The 23338-nt window shown below is 55.2% G+C and overlaps 2 protein-coding genes across 10 annotated transcripts in view; one reads left to right on the forward strand and one right to left on the reverse strand.

Moving 5' to 3' along the window:
* Positions 1 to 1126, reverse strand: part of LOC123926390 — a 44834-nt gene extending 43708 nt beyond the window's left edge. For 2 of the 7 annotated variants that reach the window (XR_006815239.1, XR_006815238.1), the window contains exon 1: positions 876 to 1119. The gene's annotated coding sequence lies outside the window, so the exon portion shown is untranslated. Of the gene's footprint in view, positions 1 to 875 lie in introns of all 7 variants that reach the window. The other 5 variants (XR_006815242.1, XR_006815241.1, XR_006815244.1 and 2 more) reach the window with 4 other exon arrangements.
* HNF4A (hepatocyte nuclear factor 4 alpha) overlaps positions 1 to 23338 on the forward strand; it is a 60671-nt gene that overhangs the window by 30137 nt on the left and 7196 nt on the right. The window contains exons 1-7 of one of the 3 annotated variants that reach the window (XM_045980190.1): positions 5062 to 5310; positions 9138 to 9312; positions 10571 to 10665; positions 15700 to 15806; positions 16506 to 16661; positions 19954 to 20041; positions 20937 to 21092. In XM_045980190.1, the coding sequence (XP_045836146.1) occupies positions 5196 to 5310; positions 9138 to 9312; positions 10571 to 10665; positions 15700 to 15806; positions 16506 to 16661; positions 19954 to 20041; positions 20937 to 21092 (892 nt within the window). In that variant the 5' untranslated portion in view covers positions 5062 to 5195. Of the gene's footprint in view, positions 1 to 5061; positions 5311 to 9137; positions 9313 to 10570; positions 10666 to 15699; positions 15807 to 16505; positions 16662 to 19953; positions 20042 to 20936; positions 21093 to 23338 lie in introns of those variants that run through there. The other 2 variants (XM_045980191.1, XM_045980192.1) reach the window with 2 other exon arrangements.

Consider the following 23338-nt stretch of genomic DNA (forward strand, 5'->3'; position numbering starts at 1 on the left):
ATCTCTCTTTGGTAACAGAGCAAATTTGCTCAGGACCCAGAGCAGGGGCAACAAGCAGACTGTTGACTCTTGAGCAAAACCTACCCCGTGGAGAGCGGGAGAGAAGGCACTGAATGTGCGTGGGGAGGCCAGCAGCCTCTTGCATAACCCGGGTGGCCTCCTGCCCACCCAGGCCTTTTCAGGGTTAGGGGTGAGGCAAACCGCAAACTCATGCCCAGTTAATTTTTTAAGGCAAAATCAACAGGCTCAGCAATGATTAGCAGGCGAGTAAGTTCGTCTTAATCAGACTGAGGAGAGGGAGGAAGGAGGCTTCTGGGGGCCCAAGGATGGGGCTCGGTTATCAGTTAACCACATGAATGTTGTTTCCTTCCAAATCCACTGGCCTTCAGCCCCGAGCTCCCTCATCTTCCTCTCGGAAGTACTCCTATGGCAACCCCGTGGCCATCAGCGACTGAGGGAACAAACGCTTTACCGTGCAGGGACCCCAAGAGGCACTGCCAAGGCCCTTGAGGGCTGGGATGAGGGGCAGGGCTCCTCACAGAGCTTGGGGTCTTCTTTTGAAGGCCGAGCCCCCACGCCCCAGCTCCCTCCACTGCTGTGTGGCCTTGAGCAGGACCCTTCCACCCTGTGGGACTCAGGAAGGGGCCTGAGGTCTACGGTTCAACCTGCAGCTTGCTGCCACTGCCCTGGGGGCCTCAGTGTCTCCATCCGCCAAATGGGTGGGCTGGTTGAGACCCCCTTTCCAGTCTTAAAGTTCTGTGAGGTCATGACTGGATTAAGCCAATGTGGCCTTATCCAGGTGAGGAGCGTGGTATGGGCAGGGTTTTAGGGATTCCAGGGGGAGGGAAGGTGCCCAAAAAAGGGAGGGGGCCTACCTGATCATCTGATGTTGGTACCAGCAAGCGACAGATCCCAGCTCCAGGAAGAGAGCTGTCCTCTCAGATGGGAGGCAGGGGTCCCTGTCGGGTGGGGTGGTCCCTGTCTGCAGGAGTGGCCTGGCAGACCCCAGCTGGCCCAGGACCCCTCCCCCCGGACTTGAGTGCTACCAAGGGAAGCGGCAGGGCCAGGCCAGCCCTGGGCCTGCTGGCTGCCTGGACTGGAGTTTGGTCAGTGGTTGGGGACCTATATTGTGAGAAAGTTTAGGACTTTGTCCACAAACTGGAATTTGAAATTTCAAAGGGGCGAAACTGGAGGGCCCTACCCCAGAGTGGAGATGGCTCTTGGCTTCTTTCCCCCACGACTTTTGTTCTTTGTCTTGATAAGTCTGGGTTCCCTGCACCACTCCCCGGCGGGGTAGGGCGAGGAAAGACGAGATAGTGGGGTGGTAAGCGCCCAGGGGAAGCCAAGATGCCAGGCAGCCTGTGGTGGCCGCTGTCAGGAGGGTGCCTCTGAACTTTCATGTGACCAGGGACAGGCTCCTTGGCCCTTCAGATCCCCGAGCTCCAAGGAAGTGATGTGAGGGAATCGCCAGCTCCCCCAGTCCAGAGTCCCGGTGTCCTTTCTGGGATTCCCGGAGGGAGGCAGTATATAGGGGGTGAAGCCCGTGAGCTCTCTGGTCAGACTTGGGCTCCAATGACAGCCCCTCCTGTGTGGGATTAGGCAAGTCACTCCTTGTCTCTGAGCCTTAGTTTTTGTCATCTGCAAAGCAGAGTGGATAAAACGAGAACAGTGATGGAAGGATCTTACCACTGCGCTTAGCACAGAATCTCTCCAGAAACATTAGCCCTTACTGTGGTTTGAAAGGAAAATGAGCTGATCCAGAGTGGCGGCTCTCTTACCTGCTGTCCAGACTGGAGGCTGGGGCGCCCTGCCCACAGCTGGCTCTGAGGCAACCCCTACCAACCCACCCCCCCCCCACCCCCGGGCTGCCCCAGGTAAGCCCTTCTGCCCTTCTAGACGCCTCCATCTCTCCACCAAGATGAAGGAGTTGGACATCTCGGTGAGCTCTGAGGTCCCTCTGTTGTCTGCTGGGAGCCCCCGCATGTCAGGTGGGCTCAGACAGGCCACGGGGTGGGGCAGAGAGTGAGAGCGGCTGCTGAGCTGATGGTGTGGAGGCCTCAGGTGTTTCCGTGGCCGGCAGGCCATCCCCCCAGGAGCTCTTCTGAGCAGAGTTCCTGATTGCCGCCGATCGTGTGGCTAGTGGGTCAAGGAATCAACCACCAGTGATAATTGTCTCTGTTGCACCAGAGGCCTACACTTGGTCATTTAATGCCCACACCATCCCTGCGAAGGAGGTACCAACCCATTTATCTGATGCCAAAACTAAGGCTGGGAGGGGTGGACCTGATGTCATAGTTTTGGGAAGTTGGCAGCACCTGGATTTTGGCCTAGCTCTGATTTCAAGGCCTGTGGTTTACCCTTGAAGTGGTGGTTGCCGGGGTGGGGGAGAGGGAAGGAGGTTTAAGAATGCTTATATTATTTAATTTAATCTTCATCACAAACTACAAGTTAGTCCCATTTACTAGAGAAACTAAGGCTTCAAAAGAATGACCTGCTTGAGATCACAGAGACCGTAGATCTTACGGCGGCGTGCGTTTATATGAGGCACGTGTATCCGGAAGATACTGTTTGAGGACAGTTCAGGGTGAACTCGAGCAGGTCTCTAATCAATTATGCAAGCTCCCGTGTGGGCAGTTATAGTTCAAGAACGGATAAATTTACACGTGGGGTAGGTTGTGATGTGTGCAATGTGGACAGGATATGACACAGGTTCCACACTGTGGCTCATAAGCAGCAAATCATGGGTGTTGTGTGTTCGGTAAAGTATGTATCACGCTCTGTGTCCTTGGTAGCTTGTCACAGTCACAGGCGGACTGTCCACCTGGTGGTTCTCCTGTGTAAGGGGTCAGGGATATGGCATGCCACGGCTCACCCCGGTGGACCATAGACCTTACTTCATTCAATCGAAGATGTCATCTGGAGATTGAAAAGTTGTTATTTTTGTTACCAGTGAACTCTGACATGCTAATAATCACATCCCACTGTTGGTAATCGGGGAGTGTGCCGCTTAGAACTGATGAGACGCCGTGCGTGTAGGTCACAGACGGCTGGCTTGTGAAAGCAGTAGTGTGTGTGTGGCCTAACCCAGGTGCCAGACAGGTGGCAGGACCCGGGGTCAGCCCTCAGGGGCCCCTCCCAAGGCTGTCCCTCCTTCTCCTCTGTGTTTATCCCTCAGCTCTCCTGCCCAGCTAGCTCTATCTGGGCTACTGGAGCTGGGGTCCAATGTCCCCGGGTGGGCATGGGAGGAACCTGCCAGTAGTTGAAATCTCCTTGGGGCCTTTGTCACATTTCTAGGTGCAGACTGCGGGGTGGGGTTGGGACAAGGTCTCTCTTCCTCCTTCCCTGGGGGTCTTGTACAACAGACAAATGGGCCAAGATCTCCCCCATTTTACAGGTGGAGAAATCGAGGCCCCGAGAGAGATGTGATTTGAACAAAGTCATCCGAATAGTGATAGAACTAGCTCCTAAACCTGGGTCTCCTGACATCAAGTGCAGCCTCTCTTCTCCAAAACAATCACTTCCCTTTCTCAGCTCCCGGGGGGATGATGGAGAGGGGCAGAACAAGCCTACACAGGCCGGAGACGGGGCTTCTAATAATCAGGAGAACGAGGAGGCTGCCGCTGCCCACCCTCACACTCGCACCCCCGCGCCCACTGATTCGTCTGCACAGAACCCCCCCTCACCTGTTTCCTTCTTCACTGGTTCACACACCCTTCCACGAATTCACTCCCTCATTCCTTGACTCACCATCACTAACTCACCCCCTTGCCGTGTGCCCATCGGCGGTCACTCCTTCATCCACGCTTGCTCCAGCTGCCCGAGGAGGATGGGCTCCCAGGCTCCCAAGTCTAGGCTCTTCTGCCCTCATCTGCACTTTCTGCCTCCTGCATTGTGACCTCCCTTCCCAGGCTCTGCGGGGAGCTCTTGGTGTGGAGGGCCCATGGGGTCCGAGGGCATGACGGGAAAAGGGGGAAGGCGGCGCGCAGAAGGCAGGTAGGACCCGCTGCCGAATCTTAGGGCACCTTGTTACAGAAATCATTAGGGATCTCAGCAACAGCAGAGCATTAAGCCAAACACAGGGACTGAAGGGTGGGGCCCCCACCACTGCTCAGGTGACAGGCCCACGAAGGCCCCTCTGAAGGAGGCTATGGGTGAAGAGAAGAGGGAGATGGAAATGGGATGGTGGGGGGAGGAGGGATGGACGCTTGCTAGGTCCTGCCTGATACCGTCTCGTTGAACACTCAGGCCACCCTTTGAGGTCAGTTATGCCTTTTACAGAGGAGGAAACTGAGGCTCCAGGAGGAGAATCATTTACCCAAAGTCATGACTGGTAGGGGGTAGGCGCCTGAGTGTAATCCAGGTCTGTGGGGCTGCAGGCCTCGCCTCCGGCTGTTGAGGGGGGTGGGGAAGTAAGGAGAAGGAGGTGAGGGCATTGGGAGAGGTGGGGGGGTTGTGGTGCTGAGCTGCTGGCTGCTGCGGGAGCTGGTGGTAGCCACGGGGGGGGGGTCATGGGAATCAGGAAAGGAGAACCCCAGGTGAGTCCATGCTCCTTCCCAGGAAGATGGGCCACGGGAAGGGATTTCCCAGGAGGAGGATCCAAAGATTGTGTCTGGGGCCTGGAATTTGGGTCTTTATTTCTGTGCCATGAGGCGGCTTTATCTCCTCCAGAGCATTGAGGGTAGAAGTCAATGATTTGGGAGGTTACTGAATCAGGGCATCTTGGAGAGGGGGTTGTCAGTATCTCGGCCTATCATCTAGAATGCCTTACTTTGGGCGATAATGGCTTGGGGGAGCCAGTGGCTGAGTCAGGGGTCCGATGAGGGCCGGCGCGTTAGTGTGTCCGTCTTACAGAAATCCATAGCCGAGTATGGGGGGTTAGGGCCCCAACTGTTGTAATGGCACCTGGGTGTCCACCAGAAACCAATAAACAGCCAAATCCCTGCGGCCCCGCCCAGCCTATCCACCAGTGGGGGAGCTGATTAACCATTAACCCCCACCCCTCCCCGGCAGGGGCTAGGCCGAGACTCCCGGCAGATCCTCCCAGAGGAAGGTTTGAAACGCAGGAAGGCAGAGGGGGCCCCTGGGAGGAGGTGGTGGGAGGGCAGAGGGCCGGGGCCGGGGCTCTGCCCGGAGCCTTTGAGCCTTCGGGGTGGGCATCCTGGGCAGGGCGAGCGGCTGAGGGGTGGAGGGGGAGAATGCGCCTCTCCAAAACCCTCGTGGACATGGACATGGCTGACTACAGCGCCGCGCTGGATCCCGCCTACACCACCCTCGAGTTCGAGAATGTGCAAGTGTTGACCATGGGCAATGGTAGGTGGGTGCGGGTGTGCCCAGGTGTGCCGCTCGGGAGCAGGCCTGGGGCGCTCAGTGCTGCGCTGGGAGGAGAATGATAGAAAACGGCATGTCGGGCCTGGAGGTCCGGATAGGTGTTGCCAGGTGAAACAGGTGTGCCCAGGTACAGCGACCAGAGGCATTCTGGGTGAGGGGAGGCCCGCGTGGGCAGCTCTCCAGCAAAAGTAGATCCAAGGTATTCCTTTCTGGCCCGTCTGCTCTCCCTGTTCCCTCAAGGCTGTCTCTGCTCAGTGTGTCACTGGGAGCGGCGACATGACGGTGACCTCCCCCTTGGCGCCTAGCTGTGATAGTTGGGCCTACCCTCTGGGCTTAGGTCCGGAGAGATAGAAAGGTATGCTCTGTCCCTGGAGATGCTGGATGGAGAGGCCCCACGGGGTGTCTTTGGGACTTTCCTGGGGTGAACGCCCCACTTAGAAAAAATTAGAGTTCTTAGGGAAGTTTTGTTCACTGAGATGCTGGTCAGCAGTGTGAGTTGTGGTGTGCTCGTGGCACGCGCGAGTTTCTGCACACCCGTGTGTGGGGGGAGAACCATGTTGGCAAACGTGTGTGTGCGCACGCCTCCAGGAACCCATTTGCATATTTGTGTCCGTTTGTCTGTATGTGCCCGTTCTGTAGGTTTCCATTTGTATTTGATCACTGCGTGTGTTCGCTGGTGTCTTGAGAGGTGTGTGTGCTTGTCTTGCTTCTGTCCGGAAGCAGCAGTGAGTGTGTGTCCGTGTATTTGCAGAAGTTTGCACACAGGCTGTGTGCCCTGTGCTTTCTGGACGTACGTCCTCTGCAGCCATTCTGTCTTGTGACCCCGTTTGTCCCTGCTCCTGTCCTAGTGCACGTTCCTGGACTGGGGGGGGGGTGGTGATCTGTACTCTCTCGTAACCTCCGTTATGGAGACATGATATGCAGGGGGTCGGTCCTGACTTTGCCAAAGGAGAGTCTCCTGAGCTGCACGTCCCTTTCTCTCTGAGCTGGTGTCATGGCCTGCGTTGTGTCACTCCTTGGGTTTATAGATTTGCTCGCACATCACCAAGAGTACATCTGAAACTGGGTTGAGAGGTTCTCCTCCCCAAGGAGGTAGGGGGAGAGAGGAAGCCTGGAAGCCAGGAAGCTTCTAGAGGGGAAAGACCCTAAGTCAGCCTCAAATAAGGTGTGTGTCAGGGGACCAAGGCCAGCCTGCCACCTGTCCTCCTTCCGTGGCTCTGTGGCTTCAACCAGGGTCTGTAATGCTTGTGGTCAGTTTGGCTTAGTCAGAAAGACGTGACTGTGGTGCCCGTGGTCGGCCTCACCAGCTGCTCGCCTGTTCCGGCTGTCCGGCCGCTCACTGTGCAACCTTGGCCACATCGTATCCCCTAGCTGGGCCTCTCCATCTTCGGCAAAATGGGTTTAATCACCTCAGGCCTGCTGGCCAGCCAGCTCTGAGGAGCATCCGTGGAAGGGAGTTGCGGGGAAAATCACAGCAAATGGTGAACAAGAAGCTTCTGCACCAGGCAGGGTGTCGTGGGACCCCGTGGGGACATTATGTGCTGTCACACTCCTGGCCACTGCCCAGCCCCACACTACTCCCTGAGGCCAGCCCCGTCATCCCTTCAGAGCCTGCACCTCCCTCAGTCACGTGTGCCCGAGGTGGAGGCCACCCCTGGGTGTCCCTTCAATAGCACAGCCTCGGGCTCAGGGGCCAGAAAGGTCTGGGCTCAAAGTCTGGCATAGACCCTTCCTACCTGTGAGAACTCTGCAAGCCAGCCTCCTCTCTGAGCTTCTGTTTCCTCATCTGTCAAACGGGGTACAGAATAACACCTGCCTCCTGTGCTAACCAGAGGATTCGGTAAGATGCGGCGCCTGGTGCCCGGCCTTGGTAGCTGGGCCTCGCCCACCATGAGTCGTCTCAAGAGCACTGGGCATCCGTCAGAAGGGTCTGCATTCCCCACTGGCCTTGGAAAGGGTGTGAGTGTTGGGATCACATTTTACATTCCTCCTGAGCTGGGGGTTCCAGCGCTCCATGGAGAGCTCCCCATCTGTCTCCTACCCCTGATTTGGAAGCACCAGCAACAACAGCGGGGGCTTTGCTTACCAGAGGCCCCCGCAGACATCCCAGCAAGGGCAGCCCGGGCCAGAGTCGTCCAGCACACCTGGACTGTAAATCGGGCTCCTCCGTTTAGCAGGAGTGGGATGACCCTGGGCAGGTCACAGGTCCTCTCTGAGCCTCGGTGTTCTCACCTGGAGAATGGGGCCTGTCTGCCGAAGGCAGTGGTGAGATGATACACTCAATAGCACCCAGCCCCTTCTGCACAGGGTAGAGGAACCCCCGCCCCCCAGCCTCCTGGAACGGCCAGGAGTTGTGGGGTCATAACCTCCCCAGGGGTTGAGGGAAGTGAGGCTGAGGGAGAAAGGGCACCAGCATGGCTTAACAATTATCCTCATCTCCGGGAATAATTCACCAAGTGGAGGGGGCTGAGCTCTGGGCACCTCAGGAACCTAGGACATGTCAGCTGGATGATGGCAGAGATGAGACACGGCGGGGTCCACTTACGCATGAAGGCTGGACGTCCTCTGCTCTGGGAATTTGATTCTGCAGAAAAGCTTTCCCTTCACGAATGCTGATCTGGTGCTTTTTATGTACCGAGCATGTCACCTACATCGACCCACTGAATCCCCCTGCAGTCTTGGGGGATAATTATGCATCCTGTTTCCCGTGCAAGGAAACAAAGACATGGAGGGGTGAACCCATGCAGCCCACGTCACCCGGCTAAGAAGTAGGCCAGCTCAGACTGAAGCTTGGCAGAAGGGCTGTAGCTTGTGTGCCCTTAACTGTAGCACAATGCCCCCTCTGGTTCTCAGTGCGGTGTTCCCAGGAAGCCAAGGTCAGATTTGGGGTATCCCCGAAAACCCATGTGCGTATGACTGTGTGGTATGCATATGTGTGCATTTATATGGGAGACGGTCCATGGCATCTGTCATCTTCTCCAAGAGGTTTAGCCTTGATGGAAGGCCTGCTTACGCAAAGAGGGTTCAGCTGCTGAAATTAAAAAAAAAAAAATTGCAAACCAGAACAGTTGAACCCCTGCCTTTTACAGTTAGGGATACTGAGGCCTAGGGGGACTCGAAGAGAGGTAAAGGGACTTGCCCAAGGTCACAGGTCTGTTAGTGGCGACATCAGCACTAGCACCCAAGGACCCCAAGCACCTCGTCCAAGACCCTCGCCGCCTATTTCTTATCCCCCCTCTCAGACTTACACAGATGCAGTAGCTTTCACCTCTGACACAGGTGGTATTTGAAAGATGCTCAGAACCTTGCCCTGACCCTCCCAGGAGGACAGATGGGCCGCTGTCCTTGGTGCACGTCTTCCTGTTCCCTGGGAGACTTTGTGAGGCCTCTGCATACACTTAGAAATGAGCCGATGCCGGGGGCATACTGTCCCTTCCACAGCCCCCTCTGCCCAGTCAGTTGGGTCTGTAAGGGTCAGAGGCATCGTAGGGGATGATCAGGTTTTCATTACTTCCCAGAGAAAACGGGGCCTAGCAGTCTGCACCGTGGAACAGCAGACCCTCACAGATGACTCTGTGAACTCATTGTCACAACCATCCCTAAGTAACAGAGGCAAAACAGGAGTTCCAAAATGCTGAGGGACTTGCCCAAGGTCATTGAGGGAATGGGAACAGCACCCAGGTCGGGATGAGGCTGAAGGCCTGCAGGGGCGGTGGAAATCCCCATAATGCTCATATTGGTTTCTCTCCCTAAGCCGCCAGGGAAGCAGGGCCCCTCCTGAGTCCTCACTCTTGTCTCCTCTGGTGCAGACACATCCCCATCAGAAGGTGCCAACCTCAATGCACCCAACAGCCTGGGCGTCAGCGCCCTCTGTGCCATCTGTGGGGACCGGGCCACAGGGAAGCACTACGGTGCCTCGAGCTGTGACGGCTGCAAGGGCTTCTTCCGGAGGAGCGTGAGAAAGAACCACATGTACTCCTGCAGGTGAGGAGCCCCTGCTTGGGGCCTTGATTTCTCTAGCTGGGAAATGGGTACACTTGGGCTGCTGATGTTCCCCAGACTGTCTGCTCCCTCACTAGGTCCCAGAAGCGTCTACCTTCTGAGGCCTTAAAGCTTCCTCTGGTTTCCTAGGCCTCAGGGATCCAGATGGGAACATGTATCCAGGAACCTCCTTCACTGATCATAAAGCTACCAGCTGCCCTTTACTGAGCACTTACTATATGCCAGACATATTGAGTCTTTGTATGTATTTAACTGGCCCTACAAGCCCATCGTTATTTTCCTGTTTAGCAAATGAGGATCCACGAGGCTTGGGAAGGCTTCTGAAGCCTCAGAGGGTGGGGCCCATCCCCCAACCTGGTGCTTTTCCTGGGACAAATAGGGGATTGGCCCTGGGCCTTTCTACCTACCCCACACTTCCCATTCTGAGTAACAACAATAAAATAATAGCATTCAGAGGCGCCTAGGTGGCTCAGTCGGTTAAGCAGCTGCCTTCAGCTCAGGTTATGATCCCAGGGTCCTGGGATAGAGCCCTGCATGGGGCTCCCTGCTCAGCGGGGAGTCTGCTTCTCTCTCTCACTGCCCTGCTTGCGTTCTCTCTCTGCTAAATAAATAAAATCTAAATAAATAAATAAATACGTAGGATTTGGCTACGAGGAGTTGCCGTTTGCAGGCGCTGTGGGTCCCATCCACATACCTTCTCATTTCCACCTGTCAACACGCCTCTGACATGGTTGCTATGATTCTTCCCATTTTATAGATGAGGAAGCTGTGGCTTGGGGAGGGCCAGGAATCTGTCCAAGGTCATGCAGCTTGAATCAGTGGCAGAGCCCCTGTTGACACTCAGGGCTCCACCCTTGGTCACCGTGGGGCACTGCCTCTGTTTACAGCCCGCTCCAGAGAGGGACTTGGCTGACCACGTACTGACGCTGAGCGATAAGCAGGAGGCTGCCGTGGCTCTGGACTTTCCCAGAACGTGGTAGAGGTGGTCCCTGAGGGGCTAGAGTTTCCAGCTCAGCTCCACCATCAGGCTGAGTGATCCCAGGCTATGTGTCACCTCTCCGAGCCTCAGCAGGACAGGGCTGGCTTCTTCGAGAGTCCCAGGGCCTGACTCATGGTTAGCATGACTCCCATGATGAAGGCAGGGAGGCTGGGAGTCAAGGCCAGGATGGCCAGCGCTCTAGCTCGGCCGGGGACGGAAGGGCTGTCCCTGCCGCATCCAACCCTCCAAGCTTCTCGCCAGGTTCAGTCGGCAGTGCGTGGTGGACAAAGACAAGAGGAACCAGTGCCGGTACTGCAGGCTCAAGAAGTGCTTCCGGGCTGGCATGAAGAAGGAAGGTGAGCCTCGGCCCTCCCCCTCCCCCCTCCTCCCACCCTCCTCCCCACCCCCCCACAGCCCCACCTGCACCTACTCCGGGACAGGCGGGTACAAGTATGGTCACCCTTTATGACTGGGTGACAGGCCCCTGGGGTAAGTGGCGAATGGCTGAGAGGAGGGAGGGCCTGGCAATCTGGCCACAGGGCGGGACTGGGCTTGGTCTTGAGAAAGAGATAAGCTCTCACTCCTGGCTACTCTGGTTCCCAGCCCTCGCCACCCCTGCCTGCCTCACAGCCACGGGCATGGGCAGCCCAGTCGGGTGTTTTCCCCTCATACACTATTGCAAACAGGAAGAGAGCAGAGAATGTCTGTGTGCCCGCCACCTAGACTCAGCGAATGTGGACGGTAGTGGGGGAGGGGGTCTCTCTTGCTGAGGCAGTGCCCCTGTTCCTTAGTCTTCACTCTCGAGTGTCTGGTGACCCCAAGTTTTCACATTCTGCAGAGCAGGAACGAGGCGTCAGGCTTGCCCTGGGTGGAGGCAAGGAGCACGTTTATAAAGTTTATAAAAAGTTCGGGGCGCCTGGATGGCTCCGTGGATTAAAGCCTCTGCCTTGGGCTGGGGTCATGGTCTTAGGGTCCTGGGATCGAGCCCCGCATTAGGCTCTCTGCTTAGCGGGGTGCCTGCTTCCTCCTCTCTCTCTGCCTGCCTCTCTGCCTACTTGTGATCTCTCTGTGTCAAAATAAATAAATAAAATTAAAAAAAAAAAAAAAAGTTCTCTCCAGGCCTCCTGTAACCAGCAGATGCCAGGCACCAGGCTGGGCTTTTCTACGAGTGACGTGGCACCCGATGTGGCTGGCACCATTGGCACTCCCCCTTTGCCTGGATGAGGGGACTGAGGCCCAGAACAGGTCCAGAACTTACCCGAAGCCCCACAACTTTGCACCCAGTGCTTCAGACTAGAGTTAGGTTCTGCCTGGCGATACCTGACGCTGCCTCCTTTATGACCTCCAGATCTCAGGGACAGCCCGAGCTCAGGAAGCAGAAATCCTTTAACTGCTTCATTTCCTGCTCCCCTCCGCTCACCTTCCCCAGCTCAGGCACCAGACCCTCACTCCTCACCCGCAGCTGTGGCACACCAGCCGGGCCGGTGGCCTCGCGCTGTGCACACACCCAGCCCAGGGCAGGAACCTGGGACCAGCCTGCCCGAGCTGCCTGTGAAGGAGGGTCTCTGGTCTCTGCCTCAGAGCCCCTGTCCCTCCCCACCCCCCAGTCCCCTCCCTAAGGCCTGCATGCCGTCCCTGCCGGGTCTTGCTTTGAGCTCCTGAGACCCGTTGGGAACTTGGACCTGCTGACCCCTGTGAGGCACTGGGTGGGCTCCAAGGCCCCTTCCTGCTGCCGACTCCTCAATGGTAGCACCCAGCTCTTAGGGCGAGGGGGGATCTGGTGGGGGAGGGGCCTTTTCAAAGGGCAACCCCCTCTACCCCCCAACTTCCCAGTCTTCAGTGGGGTTGAGTCCCTCTCCTCCAAGTTGGGTGCCATTTTGTGGAATGAGGAATGTGAGAAATAGGACTAGAACCTGCGCCTGGGCAGCAGGAGGCAAGGAAAAAACCGAGCGTACGGTCTAGGGGCCTCACACTCTGTGGTTCTCATGGCTGGGGGCTTTGTTCCCCCACAGCCTAAGGTGTCAGGTTCGAGAGCATGAAGCTCTCATGGTAAAAGTTCAGGCCTTGTGACAGGCAGGCAGGAAAAGGATGGGTAGCCTTCCTAGGCTGGACGGGGCCTGGGTGCCTGCCTGTGGTCTCTTATGTCTCTTGCTCAACATCCAGTCACTGACATGTCACTTGAGAAAAATTTCTTCCGACTCTGGTTTTCTCGTCTGTAAAATGAGGCGGTGATAATGATGCCTTCCAGGCACCCACTCACTGATCTACCTGTCCCCGTGGGGGCATGTGTGTTTGTTCCCTGGTCCCCTGCCTGAGCTGCCAAGGAGGGAGCAGTCCCATGTCTGAGGGAGAGGGAGAGCCCCAGGCCATTCTGCCTTAGCTAGCTTTGAAAATAGCCCGGCTTCTCAGCTCAGGGAAGGAGGCTTTCAGCCAGGAGGATGGGAGCCTTGGCTGATGGAAGTGAGCGAGCTAGTCAGTGTTGGTGCTCTTTGTGTGTCTCGGTTACCTGGAAGATGGTGACGCCGACAGGCGTGTGGTTGCTTCAAGAATAGGCCTGGCAGAGCGGGGGGGGGGGGGGGGGGGGGCATGGTGTTTGGTCCTCATGGAGGGCAAGCCCCGGGAAGAAAGAGTATTACCCATTCTTCCGAAGTCTTGTCGTCCCGACACCCTTCATCCAGCTGGCGGGAAGTCCCCAAAGCCCAGAGAGATTCTTGCCCAAAGCCTTCGTGATCAGGAGGGTTGGGACAAGTTTTCATTTCTCTTCTCTGATAGCTTTAAGATTCAGGAATTGAAACCCAGGAGTGGTCCCTGACCACAGGAAGGCCTGCGCTGCCAAGAGGATTGATGGACTGGCCAGGTGGAGGCGTGATCACCAAATCGACCCCCTCCCTGCTTTACAGATGGGGAAATTCAAGCCAGGCAGGCTCCCCTGAGCTGGGCACACACCAGGCTCCCTGAACTGAAACTGGGAGGGGTTGGCCTGGGGGCATCATCTCTGATCTAGAAACTTCCCTAGACCACAGGCAAGGGTTCCTAATCCCACAAGCCTGTGAGCCTTGGCCAGAGGGTGTTCCATGGGGCCAGAAGTGGGTTCCCTGAAGGGACGAAGACTCTGGGGAAAAAGGATGGGGGTCAGTGGGCCCAACAGCAGGTCTTGAATTCTGTCCTATGACCTGAGACAACAGCTACTGGGGCTCATCTGGCAGACCCAGGACGAGTGCCCAGCCCCTAGACAGAAGCCCACCCAGGAAGCTGGGCCGGGGGTGCAGGAGGTACAGGCTGGTGGTGGGCCATGGGGCGTTCTGATGGGCCCTTCCTCAGAACCCCAGCCCAGCCCCCCATGGGCCCCGTCCAGGGGTTCTCTGGGAAGACAGGCTCATCCTCCTCTCTTCCTCTGGCCAGGTCGGTTAATATTCAATAGGAGTTACATTAGGTCCCCGACCCTGCTAATACTGAGCAAACATTTGGAAAACATCATTCCGTGACTGAGCTCGCGCTGGGTACTGATAACACGGGCTAACCTTGGGGAGCCCAATCGGCAACTGCTGACAGCAGCCCTTTTATTGGGCCCGCCTCCCATCGGCGCCCTGGTGGGTGCGGGCGGGCACTGGCAGCTGAAGCTGGGAGGGGTGTCCTCGGGCAGGGCTGCCACGTGTGCAGGGGAGTGGCCCTGGGGGGGCTGGCTCTGGCCGGGGTGGTGGGTGTCAGGAGAGATTTCTGACCTGGGGACCGGTCTCCTCTCCCGCGCACACCGGGGCTCGGTCTATGCTGTCTGGCTTTCATTCTCTGATTTCAGCCATGTGTGAAATCAAGAGAAAGTTGAATGGCGGCCATGTGGATGTTCCATTGAGAAATCAGAGCTTCCTTCACGCGCTCAACCAACATTTCTTGGGCACCTACTGTGCGCCAAGCCCCATGCTCATCACTGGGGCTACAGCCGTGAACAGCAACGGAGTTCTAGCTTTCTGGAGCTTTCCTTCCCATCAAGAGACAGAGAGTAAGGGAATGAACAAGAGGTTGTATAGTGAGGGCCCCCAAAGAGAAGGAAAGCAGGAGAAATGAAGGGTAGAGCCTGAGGGAGGGAGTGTCATGCCGACAGGGTGGTCAGAGTGGGTGTCTCTGAGAAGGCGACATGTGCATGGAGCCAGGTGCCAAGCAAAGAAGCAGCGAAGCTGTGGGGGGGGCAGAATCCCAGGCCATGGGGGCAGCGGCGGCTTGGCAGGCAGTGTGGGGTTAGAGACAAAGGGCCGTCATGAGGGGTTCAGTCCGCGTGAGATGGGGAGTCACTGGTTTTGAGTGGTGGGGGGATGGGACTGAGTTGGGCTGTAGCTGATCCCGTTGACATGGACAGGTGCCCAGATGGTCAGGGTGAGGCCAGAAGCAAAGAGACCTGAGCCTGAGCTGCTCCTGGGAAGAGGCAGCAGGGCATGTGGGCCTGTGAGAGAAGGAAAGATGGACAAGCTTATAGATGGGGAAACTGAGGCGCCTGAGGGAGGATGTGATCTGTACCAGCACACAGAGAGTGAGTGGCGAGTTCCAAATAACCACCCCCGTCTCCTGCCATCTCGCCCTCCCTCCTGCCAGCCTCAGCAAAGCCTCATTCCAAGGTGGGGGCCCTTGAACTCCAGGGGATGGGGCCAGAGCCACAGAAGGTCCGTCTCATGTCTTGGGCCAGGACTGACATGGATAGAGAGGTGCAAGGAGGTGTGGGGGCCCAGCAGATGGAGGCCCAAGGCTCTGAGTTCCTGGAGGAGAGTCCGTGGTGGGGCAGGAGGGAGCCAGGACTTTTCTGTGCTGTCTCTGAGTGGGTTAGCCTCCTGCTGATGGAGAAGACTATCGGGGCAGGTGGGGGCCTCCAAGTCCCTTTTCCGGGCCTTCTGTCTCGGTGTTCAGGAATCCCTGGGCCATCTCCATGTCACCCGAAGCCATTCATTTTCCTTGTTTTACACACTTTCATCTGGAATAAAAGGGACCCTTTTCCAAATCAGGGCTTAAAAATCTGTCATCTTGATAGATCCGTCATCAATATGCAAGACCCGTCTCAAACCCTCTGCCAAGGCATCACTGTGTTGCATCCCTCCAGGGACGAGGGGATCACTCCCACTGCACCGCATTGTGTTGGGGGCAGTTCTAGTGCTTAGAAGGTTCTTCCATAGGCTGGGCTGGAATCCATCGGCCCTCATTCCCGCATGCTACTCCAGGCCCTGCCCCCTGGATCCCCCTCCTTCCACCTCCAACTATGTTTCTTTTACTCCAAGTCAGCCCTACAGTATCTCCTTTGGGGTCAGACTCTCTCCCCTCATACCCCATCTGCTCCTCAGCAGTCGGGACCACTCTCCCCTTCACCCCATCCCTGTCCCCCCACCTCACCTCTCTGTGCCTCCTCACAGCTGTGCAAAATGAGCGGGACCGGATCAGTACTCGCCGGTCAAGCTATGAAGACAGCAGCCTGCCCTCCATCAACGCTTTGCTGCAGGCCGAGGTCCTGTCCCAGCAGGTATCAGGATGACCCTCTCCCCAACTGGAGATCCCCCATACCAAAGAGGAGTCTCGCCTCCACCCCTGTCCTCCCCAGCCAGGCCCTGGAGCAATAGCTAGAAGGGCCCTAGAATATCACAGAAGGGAAACTGAGCCAGTTCTGTAGCAAAGACACCACTGGGACCCAGGTCTGGCCCTCTGTGGCACTTTCTAGTTCATCCTTTTGCATGCATTCTGCGGGCCAGACAGAGTCGACTTTCAATGAGGGCCTGAGATCGGTTTAGCCCAAGAGAACAGATTATTAGACAATTAGACAGATTAGCAAACAGGCTCAGCCCATCCTTGCTGTGTGACCTTGGATAAGGCACAGCCCCTCTCCGAATTGTGGTTTTTTCACCTGTCAGATGAGAATGATGATTTTTGCCCTGAGCTGAAGGGTTCTTTGGAGCTCTGAGGAGCTGGCAGAGGAGGAAGTGGGGGCAGATCACCAGTGAAGGTTCAGGGGGAGCCCTCCTTCCTCCTATCAGCCTTCTTCAGCATCCTTCCTTCTCTCTCTTTGCCCCCGAGCTCCCTCCTGAGCTGAAAGGCATCCACAGTCCATCTCCCCTTTTCCAGACAGGGAAACTGTCTGGGGCGGGGTGGGGGGGCACTCTGCGCAGGAAGCAGAGACTGTAGGGAGGGCCTGACCATCCCCAGCATGGTCCTTCACTCCCCCCAGATCACCTCCCCCGTCTCCGGGATCAATGGAGACATTCGAGCGAAAAAGATTGCCAGCATCGCTGACGTGTGCGAGTCCATGAAGGAGCAGCTGCTGGTGCTGGTTGAGTGGGCCAAGTACATCCCTGCCTTCTGCGAGCTCCCTCTGGACGACCAGGTGAGAACCGACACTCGGGGGGCAGTGGCGATGCTGGGCGGGGAGTGGGGGTGTCCTGCTGGCCCCCCTGGGATATAGCCTTGGATTGGTTTGATTCTCTTTAATGGAACACACATGGAGCTGTTTAAATCAGTGTACACATCTTAACTCATTTGATCCATATAGCAGCCCTATGAGTTAGGTACGGTTAGCATTCCCATCTTACAGGTGATGCCGTTGGGGCACAGAGAGGTTAAGTGACTTGCTCAAGGCCACACAGCTAGTATCCAGCACAGCCGGGATGAGAACACGGTGCATGCAGGTGTGCTTTGGTAGGCAAGCTCCAAAGTCCAGGCTCCTGGCCGCTGCACTCCTACACCGGACAGCTCTCCTGGGAGCATGCGAACAGGGCCCCAGAGCCAGGGATCCTGAGAGCTGAGCTTGAACCCTGGCTCAGAGACCGGTGCTCTGTGTGATCTGGGACAAATGACCCCCTCTCTCTGAGTCTCAGTTTTCTTATCTGAAAGTGGGAATTAACAATATTGGCTTTAGAAAAACATAAGGACATTACCATCGGAAGGGCCTAACTCATGTAATGGAACACTGACGTCGTGGCCCAGGCCACAGCCGGCCTCCCTGAGTATCACTTTCATTCCTGTATCCCACCAAGATGGTTTAATTCAGCTTTCTGTTTCCCGAAGTTACCTTCTTTGGAATACCAACACCGTCCTGGGGGTGGGGGAAGGGAAGAGGCTGGAGCGGTAGGGTGCACGTCTGAGGACCGATGAGTTTCTGAGATTCTGCAAGCAATTGCTCCTGGCCAGGCACCTCCTAGGGGTCTCCTGTCTGGAGGGACTGTCGGGCTGGGTCAGCTTCTCAGCTCAGAGGGAAGCTTGGACCGTGCCCTAGACATCAGCTCCTGGAGCGTTGCTTCTCTGTTCTGCACACCTGCACCACACATGTTAGTCTGTGAAGGTTTCCGAGAAGTCCTTCAGGCAAGGAAGCTGCTGAACTTGGTGGGACCCAGGGCTCTCAGGCTCCCTGAAGCCCCAGACTCTTGGAACACCTGTTAGTATCCTACGGTGGGCCGCATTGTGGAAACACTGGTTCGGCTGGTTCTCACTCTCCTACTGGGGCCTGGGTGGGATGCTCTGTCTTGTGGGTCCCTCCCTTCTTTGGGAGGGATGACAGGCTGGGAATCTTGGCCAAGCTGCCCCCTGCCTTTCCCCCTGTTCCTTGTGTGCTGGCCCTGGTCCCCTCTGCTCGAGAGTCTGTATTAATGTTTAATCCCTTCTGTTCCTTCCCAGGGGCTCAGCAGGGCAATAAGATACCCCCAAGCTGAGCAATTGTTAACCTCGATTTCCCACCCAAACCTCCCTGGCTGGGGCTCAGAGCATTCTTAGAGAGCAGTGATGGGTGGCCAGCAACACAGGACAATCATTAACACCCCCTACCCCGCCTGTCCACCCCAGAAGTAGCCGCCATGTCAGGAGGGTTCCCAGCTCCCCATTCATGGTGTATAAGGAGCCCATCTTGCCCAAGAGAGTTGGGACACACCTGGGAGAATGGGGGGGGGCACTGTCCTCCAAAGGATACCCAGATCTATCAGTACTGCCCCAGGAACCACTTCCCAAGTTCATTCACTTCGTGATTTGTTTCGGCCATCAACCCATTGACACCTAGGAGGCTGGGTAGCATTGAGTAAAGGGGCTGAGGTCTAGCGAGGGAAGGGGATCGGCACCAGGTTGCAGAGCAAGGCAGCCAGGGGCCCGGAGTTCTTCAGGGGCTTCTGCCCCTGGGTTTGAGAGCCACTAGGCGGGGTCAGTGACAAAAGCCCTGCACATTCCCCGGGTGATTGGCTTCCCTTGTCCTGGTCATGGGAAGTGGTCCCCTCCTCTGCAAGGCAAATGCCATTCTCCTCCTTCTTGTCATCCTCCCAGGATGGAACCCTGGGGGGACAGATGAAGAAGGGCAGGTCGCTGCAAGATGTGGAGAGGGAGTTCATGAGTTTGCCCATTCATTCATTCATTCACCCATTCCTTCCTTTCTTCGTTCAAATAAATATTTATTGAATGTTTACTATATTATGTGCCAGCGCCCTTCCGTGCCCTAGACAATGCCATCCCTTAGAGTGACTTCTCTGACCTCTGCCTCTAACGTAGCCCCTCTTGTCCCATCACTCTTTATCACGTGACTCTCACTCCCTTCCCCGCCTCCCTCTCGTCCTTCCTTCCTACAATGTGCCCGTCACTTACTAGGCACTTAAGTTTTGATGACTGAATGAATGAATGGAAGCATTTTTACTTCCTACCCTACCCTGCTCAAAAAGCTTCAGAATTCCCCTACCCAACCTTGCAGACAAGATCCTTGAGGCCTCCAGCTGGCTACTACTTTTACCAGCTGCTGTGTTCGCCATCCTTTGGCCCCGATGCCAGCCCCAAAGCCGATGGCTCGGAAAGGACAGACAATGTCCTCCTGGCTGTGTCCCTGCCACGGACTTCAGGCTGCCAAAGCTGCTTTGTCTTCTCTGCAGGGAAGGAACATGTCAAGCTCATCCCCTGCCAAGGACCAGCGCTCACACCTTGGCCTTGGGAACCAACATCCATGTCCAACCTCTTGGAACTCACTTTCAGAACCCTAGAGTCTTAAAATGTCAAGTGAGCAGGTGTCCTGGAAACCTTCCAGAGCAGTGATTTCCCCAGACGCAACTGCACATCAGAATCAGCTGGGGAGTTTGTTAAATGCAGGTCCTTGCCCCCACCCCGTACATACAGCCTCCGAATCTCTGGGAGTAGGGCCTAAGAATCTGTATTTTATGAAGTACTCTTCATAATCTTCTGCAGTTGGCCCTTGGGTAGAAATTCAGAATCCACAGTTTTAGAACTTTCTGGCTCCTAGACCCTCTTGAGAGTCTGACGAAAGTCACTGAACCCTACTGAAGACACACACACACACAGGGAATGGTGTTAAGTTTCATCAGGCACAGAAATGAGGCCCAGAGGGAAGAGGCAGCTTACCTCGCCCAAGGACACAGCAGTTCAAAGATAAAGTCATCATTTGGCCTCCCAGCTCTGAGTCCATGTTCTGTCCCCTTCCAGGTTCCTGCTGAATCTTCCCAGGTTTTATCAGTTATGGGAGGAAGGCAGCAGTTTTCTGGTGCCCATTTTATCATTTAATTCAGTAGCAGGTAAAGGCAAGGGAAGCATTAAGCCGACTTGCTCAGGGTCACTGAGTTGGCTAGGAGCACCTTCCCGGGGGTACAGACACCTTCCCAGGGGTGCAGCTGCCAGACATCATCCCTTCTCTCTTCCAGGTGGCCCTGCTCAGAGCCCATGCGGGTGAACACCTGCTGCTCGGAGCCACCAAGCGATCCATGGTGTTCAAGGATGTTCTGCTTCTAGGTAAGGAGGCTGTCTGCCCCAGCTGGGGCTCTGCGGAGGTCGTGCCCAGGGTGGAATGCATCCAGGCACAGGAGAGTTCCAAAGTGACATGCAGGGGCGAGGGAGAAAGATCAAGAATGTCCGTTTCTCAGTGTTCCCAACTGGATCCTCCACTCAGGAAGGAAATGTGGAATCAAGGAATCAAGGAATGGAAGTTCTCCAGCTTTAAAGTTAGAGCATGGTCGGGGTTATGCGTGGAATTGACCATGCGCTCTGATGTGCTTTCTGGAGCGGGAGCAGGAGGCCGCCAGGAATGGCACAACCCCTCGCCCTGTGTCACTTGCGCTTCCGTGGCATGTTTATGTATTATTCTAAATGCTTATACACATGACACTACGGGCCAGATACTAGTCTGAGTACTTTGCAAACACTACTCCTTTAATGCAACAACCCTATGAGGTAAGCTCTGTTATTTATCCCCATTTTACAGATGCAAAAAACTGAGGCACAGAAAGTAATTTATCCAAATATATATGGTTAGTTAGCGGTAGAACTGGATTTCAACCCCAGGCAGTCTAATTCTAGAATCTGGGCCCTTCACCTTGATGCACTGGTGCCTCCCAAGGGGACCCTGAATGTCGCTGCTCTAATGGGTCATACCGGAGAATGTGATGGGTGGTGTGAAAGGGTCCTAGAAAGCCAGGCTCCAGACCCCCTCCAGTGACTTCAAGCAACTCATTCCTTTCCTCTGGGCCTCCATTTCCTCATCTGTAAAATGAGCATAACAATTTCCATGGGGCCCTGTCCCGTGGGCACCAGTTGGATTGCAACTGCAAAAGGCAAGGCCCGTCCAAAGCTGGGGAGAAGGGTACCCCCAAGGTGGTATTCGCATCCCCTCTCCTTCCCACCCACCCAGGTAATGACTACATCGTCCCTCGGCATTGCCCGGAGCTGGCAGAGATGAGTCGGGTGTCCATGCGCATCCTCGATGAGCTGGTACTGCCCTTCCAGGAGCTACAGATTGACGACAATGAGTACGCCTGCCTCAAAGCCATCATCTTCTTTGACCCAGGTACAGTCCGTGCCCCCCTCCCGCCCCCGATGCTCCGGCAGACCTCTTTCACTGGGTTATGGACCCTGCGTTCACACCCTCACTCTTGCGTACAGCAGTGGGCTGAGGCCATTGCATGAGCTCTTTAACAGATGAGGAAGAGACCCGCGTTCAGAGGGATGATGTGACTTGACGAGGCACGTGGACCCCAGAGGCTTCGTTCTGTTCTTTTCCCACTTTCCCTTCTGTCCTCTCCTCTCTCCTTCCTTTCCTGACCTCCTATCTTCCTTCTTTTCTTTCCTTTTGCCTTTTCTTCTTTTCCTCAAAAATGTTGATCAAAACAATATCTGCACATACTGAAGATGTACCCCACTTTTTCTGTGAAAGCCCATTTCCCCAGGGAAGCCTTTTCTGAGTCTTTTTTTTTTTTTAAAGATTTTATTTATTTATTTGACAGAAAGAGATCACAAGTAGGCAGAGAGGCAGGCAGAGAGAGAAGGGGAAGCAGGCTTCCCGCTCATTTCTGAGTCTTTAAACTGCTTCTTCTGGCTCAAAAAAAAAAAAAAAAAAGTGCTAAGCCATCTCTTTCTTGATTTAGCTAGTTTGGGTCGTATTTTCCCTCCTGCCTCGGTTGAGGCTTTTGCTTTCCTCTCTCACTGCTCCCGTCTTCTTCCCGCATTTTCACCGTGAAGTGTCTCTAATTATCTTTATATGCCGTTGCCTCTCCTCTCCCCCATTCCCTCTACTGACTTTCACCTGCACTTTTATAGAATACTTTGAAGCTATGTCTTTATGCAAAACCTGATTTCATTTCACAGTATCAAGATTCCTGGACCCCAAAGCCCTTGCTTGCTTCCCTCCCCCCTTACACGTTACAGGGGATGCATGCCAGGCACCGCTCTTAGTGCTAGACCACGTGGAGATCACCTCCAATAGTAATATTAATAAAGTGGGAGATGACCATAGTTTATGGAACCCTCACTAGGACACCATTCTAAATACTTTATGTGGATTATGTCACTTATGACTTACAACGTGGTACCGATGAGGTAGGAATGGTTACTATCCCCATTTTGCAGATAAGAAAACTGAGATACAGGGAGACTGATTGATTTGCCCAAGGTCACACCACCAGGAAATGGCAGAATCTGGATTTGAACTTCAGACTCTATAGCTCTCAAGCCTGTATTCTTACCTACCACACATCATTTCCATTTCTTAAAGAGTAAGAGTTCTGGTTCTAGTTGCCCTGAGAGCCTGGCCCAGGCTGTACCCCCCACAGTGCTCAGCATGGAGCTGGGCAGATGGTAGTTGCTCAATAAAATGGGGAGAATTACTGATGCCGAGTCAGGGCCAGCAACCTGGCTCAGAGGGGCGGGTGAGCCAGTATAGGGCCTGGCGTGGAGGGGATGCTCCATAAATGTTTGTTGACTGAATGAAGGCAGACACAAATGTGGCTCGATGGAGTGAGCCGTGGACTGGAAGTATGGGTGAAATTCTCTTTCTGCCACCTACTTTGTGTATAAAAGAGGAAATAAATGGATAATTGCCATGAAGGTTGAGTTTAACTGTTGGACAATCACTTGAACCTCCTTCTAGGTTTAGGCTTTAGAATTTATCTCTTGATTTTTTTTCTTCATTCACTCATCCCTCCATCCATCGAACCATCCCATCATCTAGTTATCTATTCAACAAATATTGAACATGCATGGTGCTAGGTGTTGGGTTTAAAATGACAAACAGGACATGCCTGCCCGTCCAGAGCTCATAATCTATTGGAAGAGACAGTTGCATCCTGTGTGGCCAGCAGTGACAGAAGAACCGCGGAAATGGGGGACACGATGGACACTCATAAAGCAGGCTTGGGAGGGTGGACCAGAGGAGGCTTCCTGGAGGAGGTGAGGCCTAACCTGAGACCCCAGGATGACACAGGCAAGCGGGGAAGGAAGTGGGGAGACTCTTCTAAGGGAAGCAACATGTGCTGAGGTCTGGTCAGTGGGACCTCAGCTGTGATCCAGAGCCCCAAGTCCCCATCATGGATCTGCCAAAAGCTGGTCCTATGACCTGGGCCAAGTCCTTTCTCTGCTCCCTGCCTCGTTTTCCCCATGTGTAGTGAGGAGGTTGTTAGGTGCCGTCCTTGGTATGCTTCTAGAGTCCAACTCACCTGTCCTCCGTCGCCGCCCATCTCCCAGTTCTGGATCTCAGGAAATGTGCCATAAATGCTTTTCTGCCCGCGTCCAGGAAGCTATAAATGCACTAGTGTACCC

Source organism: Meles meles, chromosome 16 (assembly GCF_922984935.1).
Source record: "Meles meles chromosome 16, mMelMel3.1 paternal haplotype, whole genome shotgun sequence".
Classification (NCBI taxonomy): Eukaryota; Metazoa; Chordata; class Mammalia; order Carnivora; family Mustelidae; genus Meles; species Meles meles.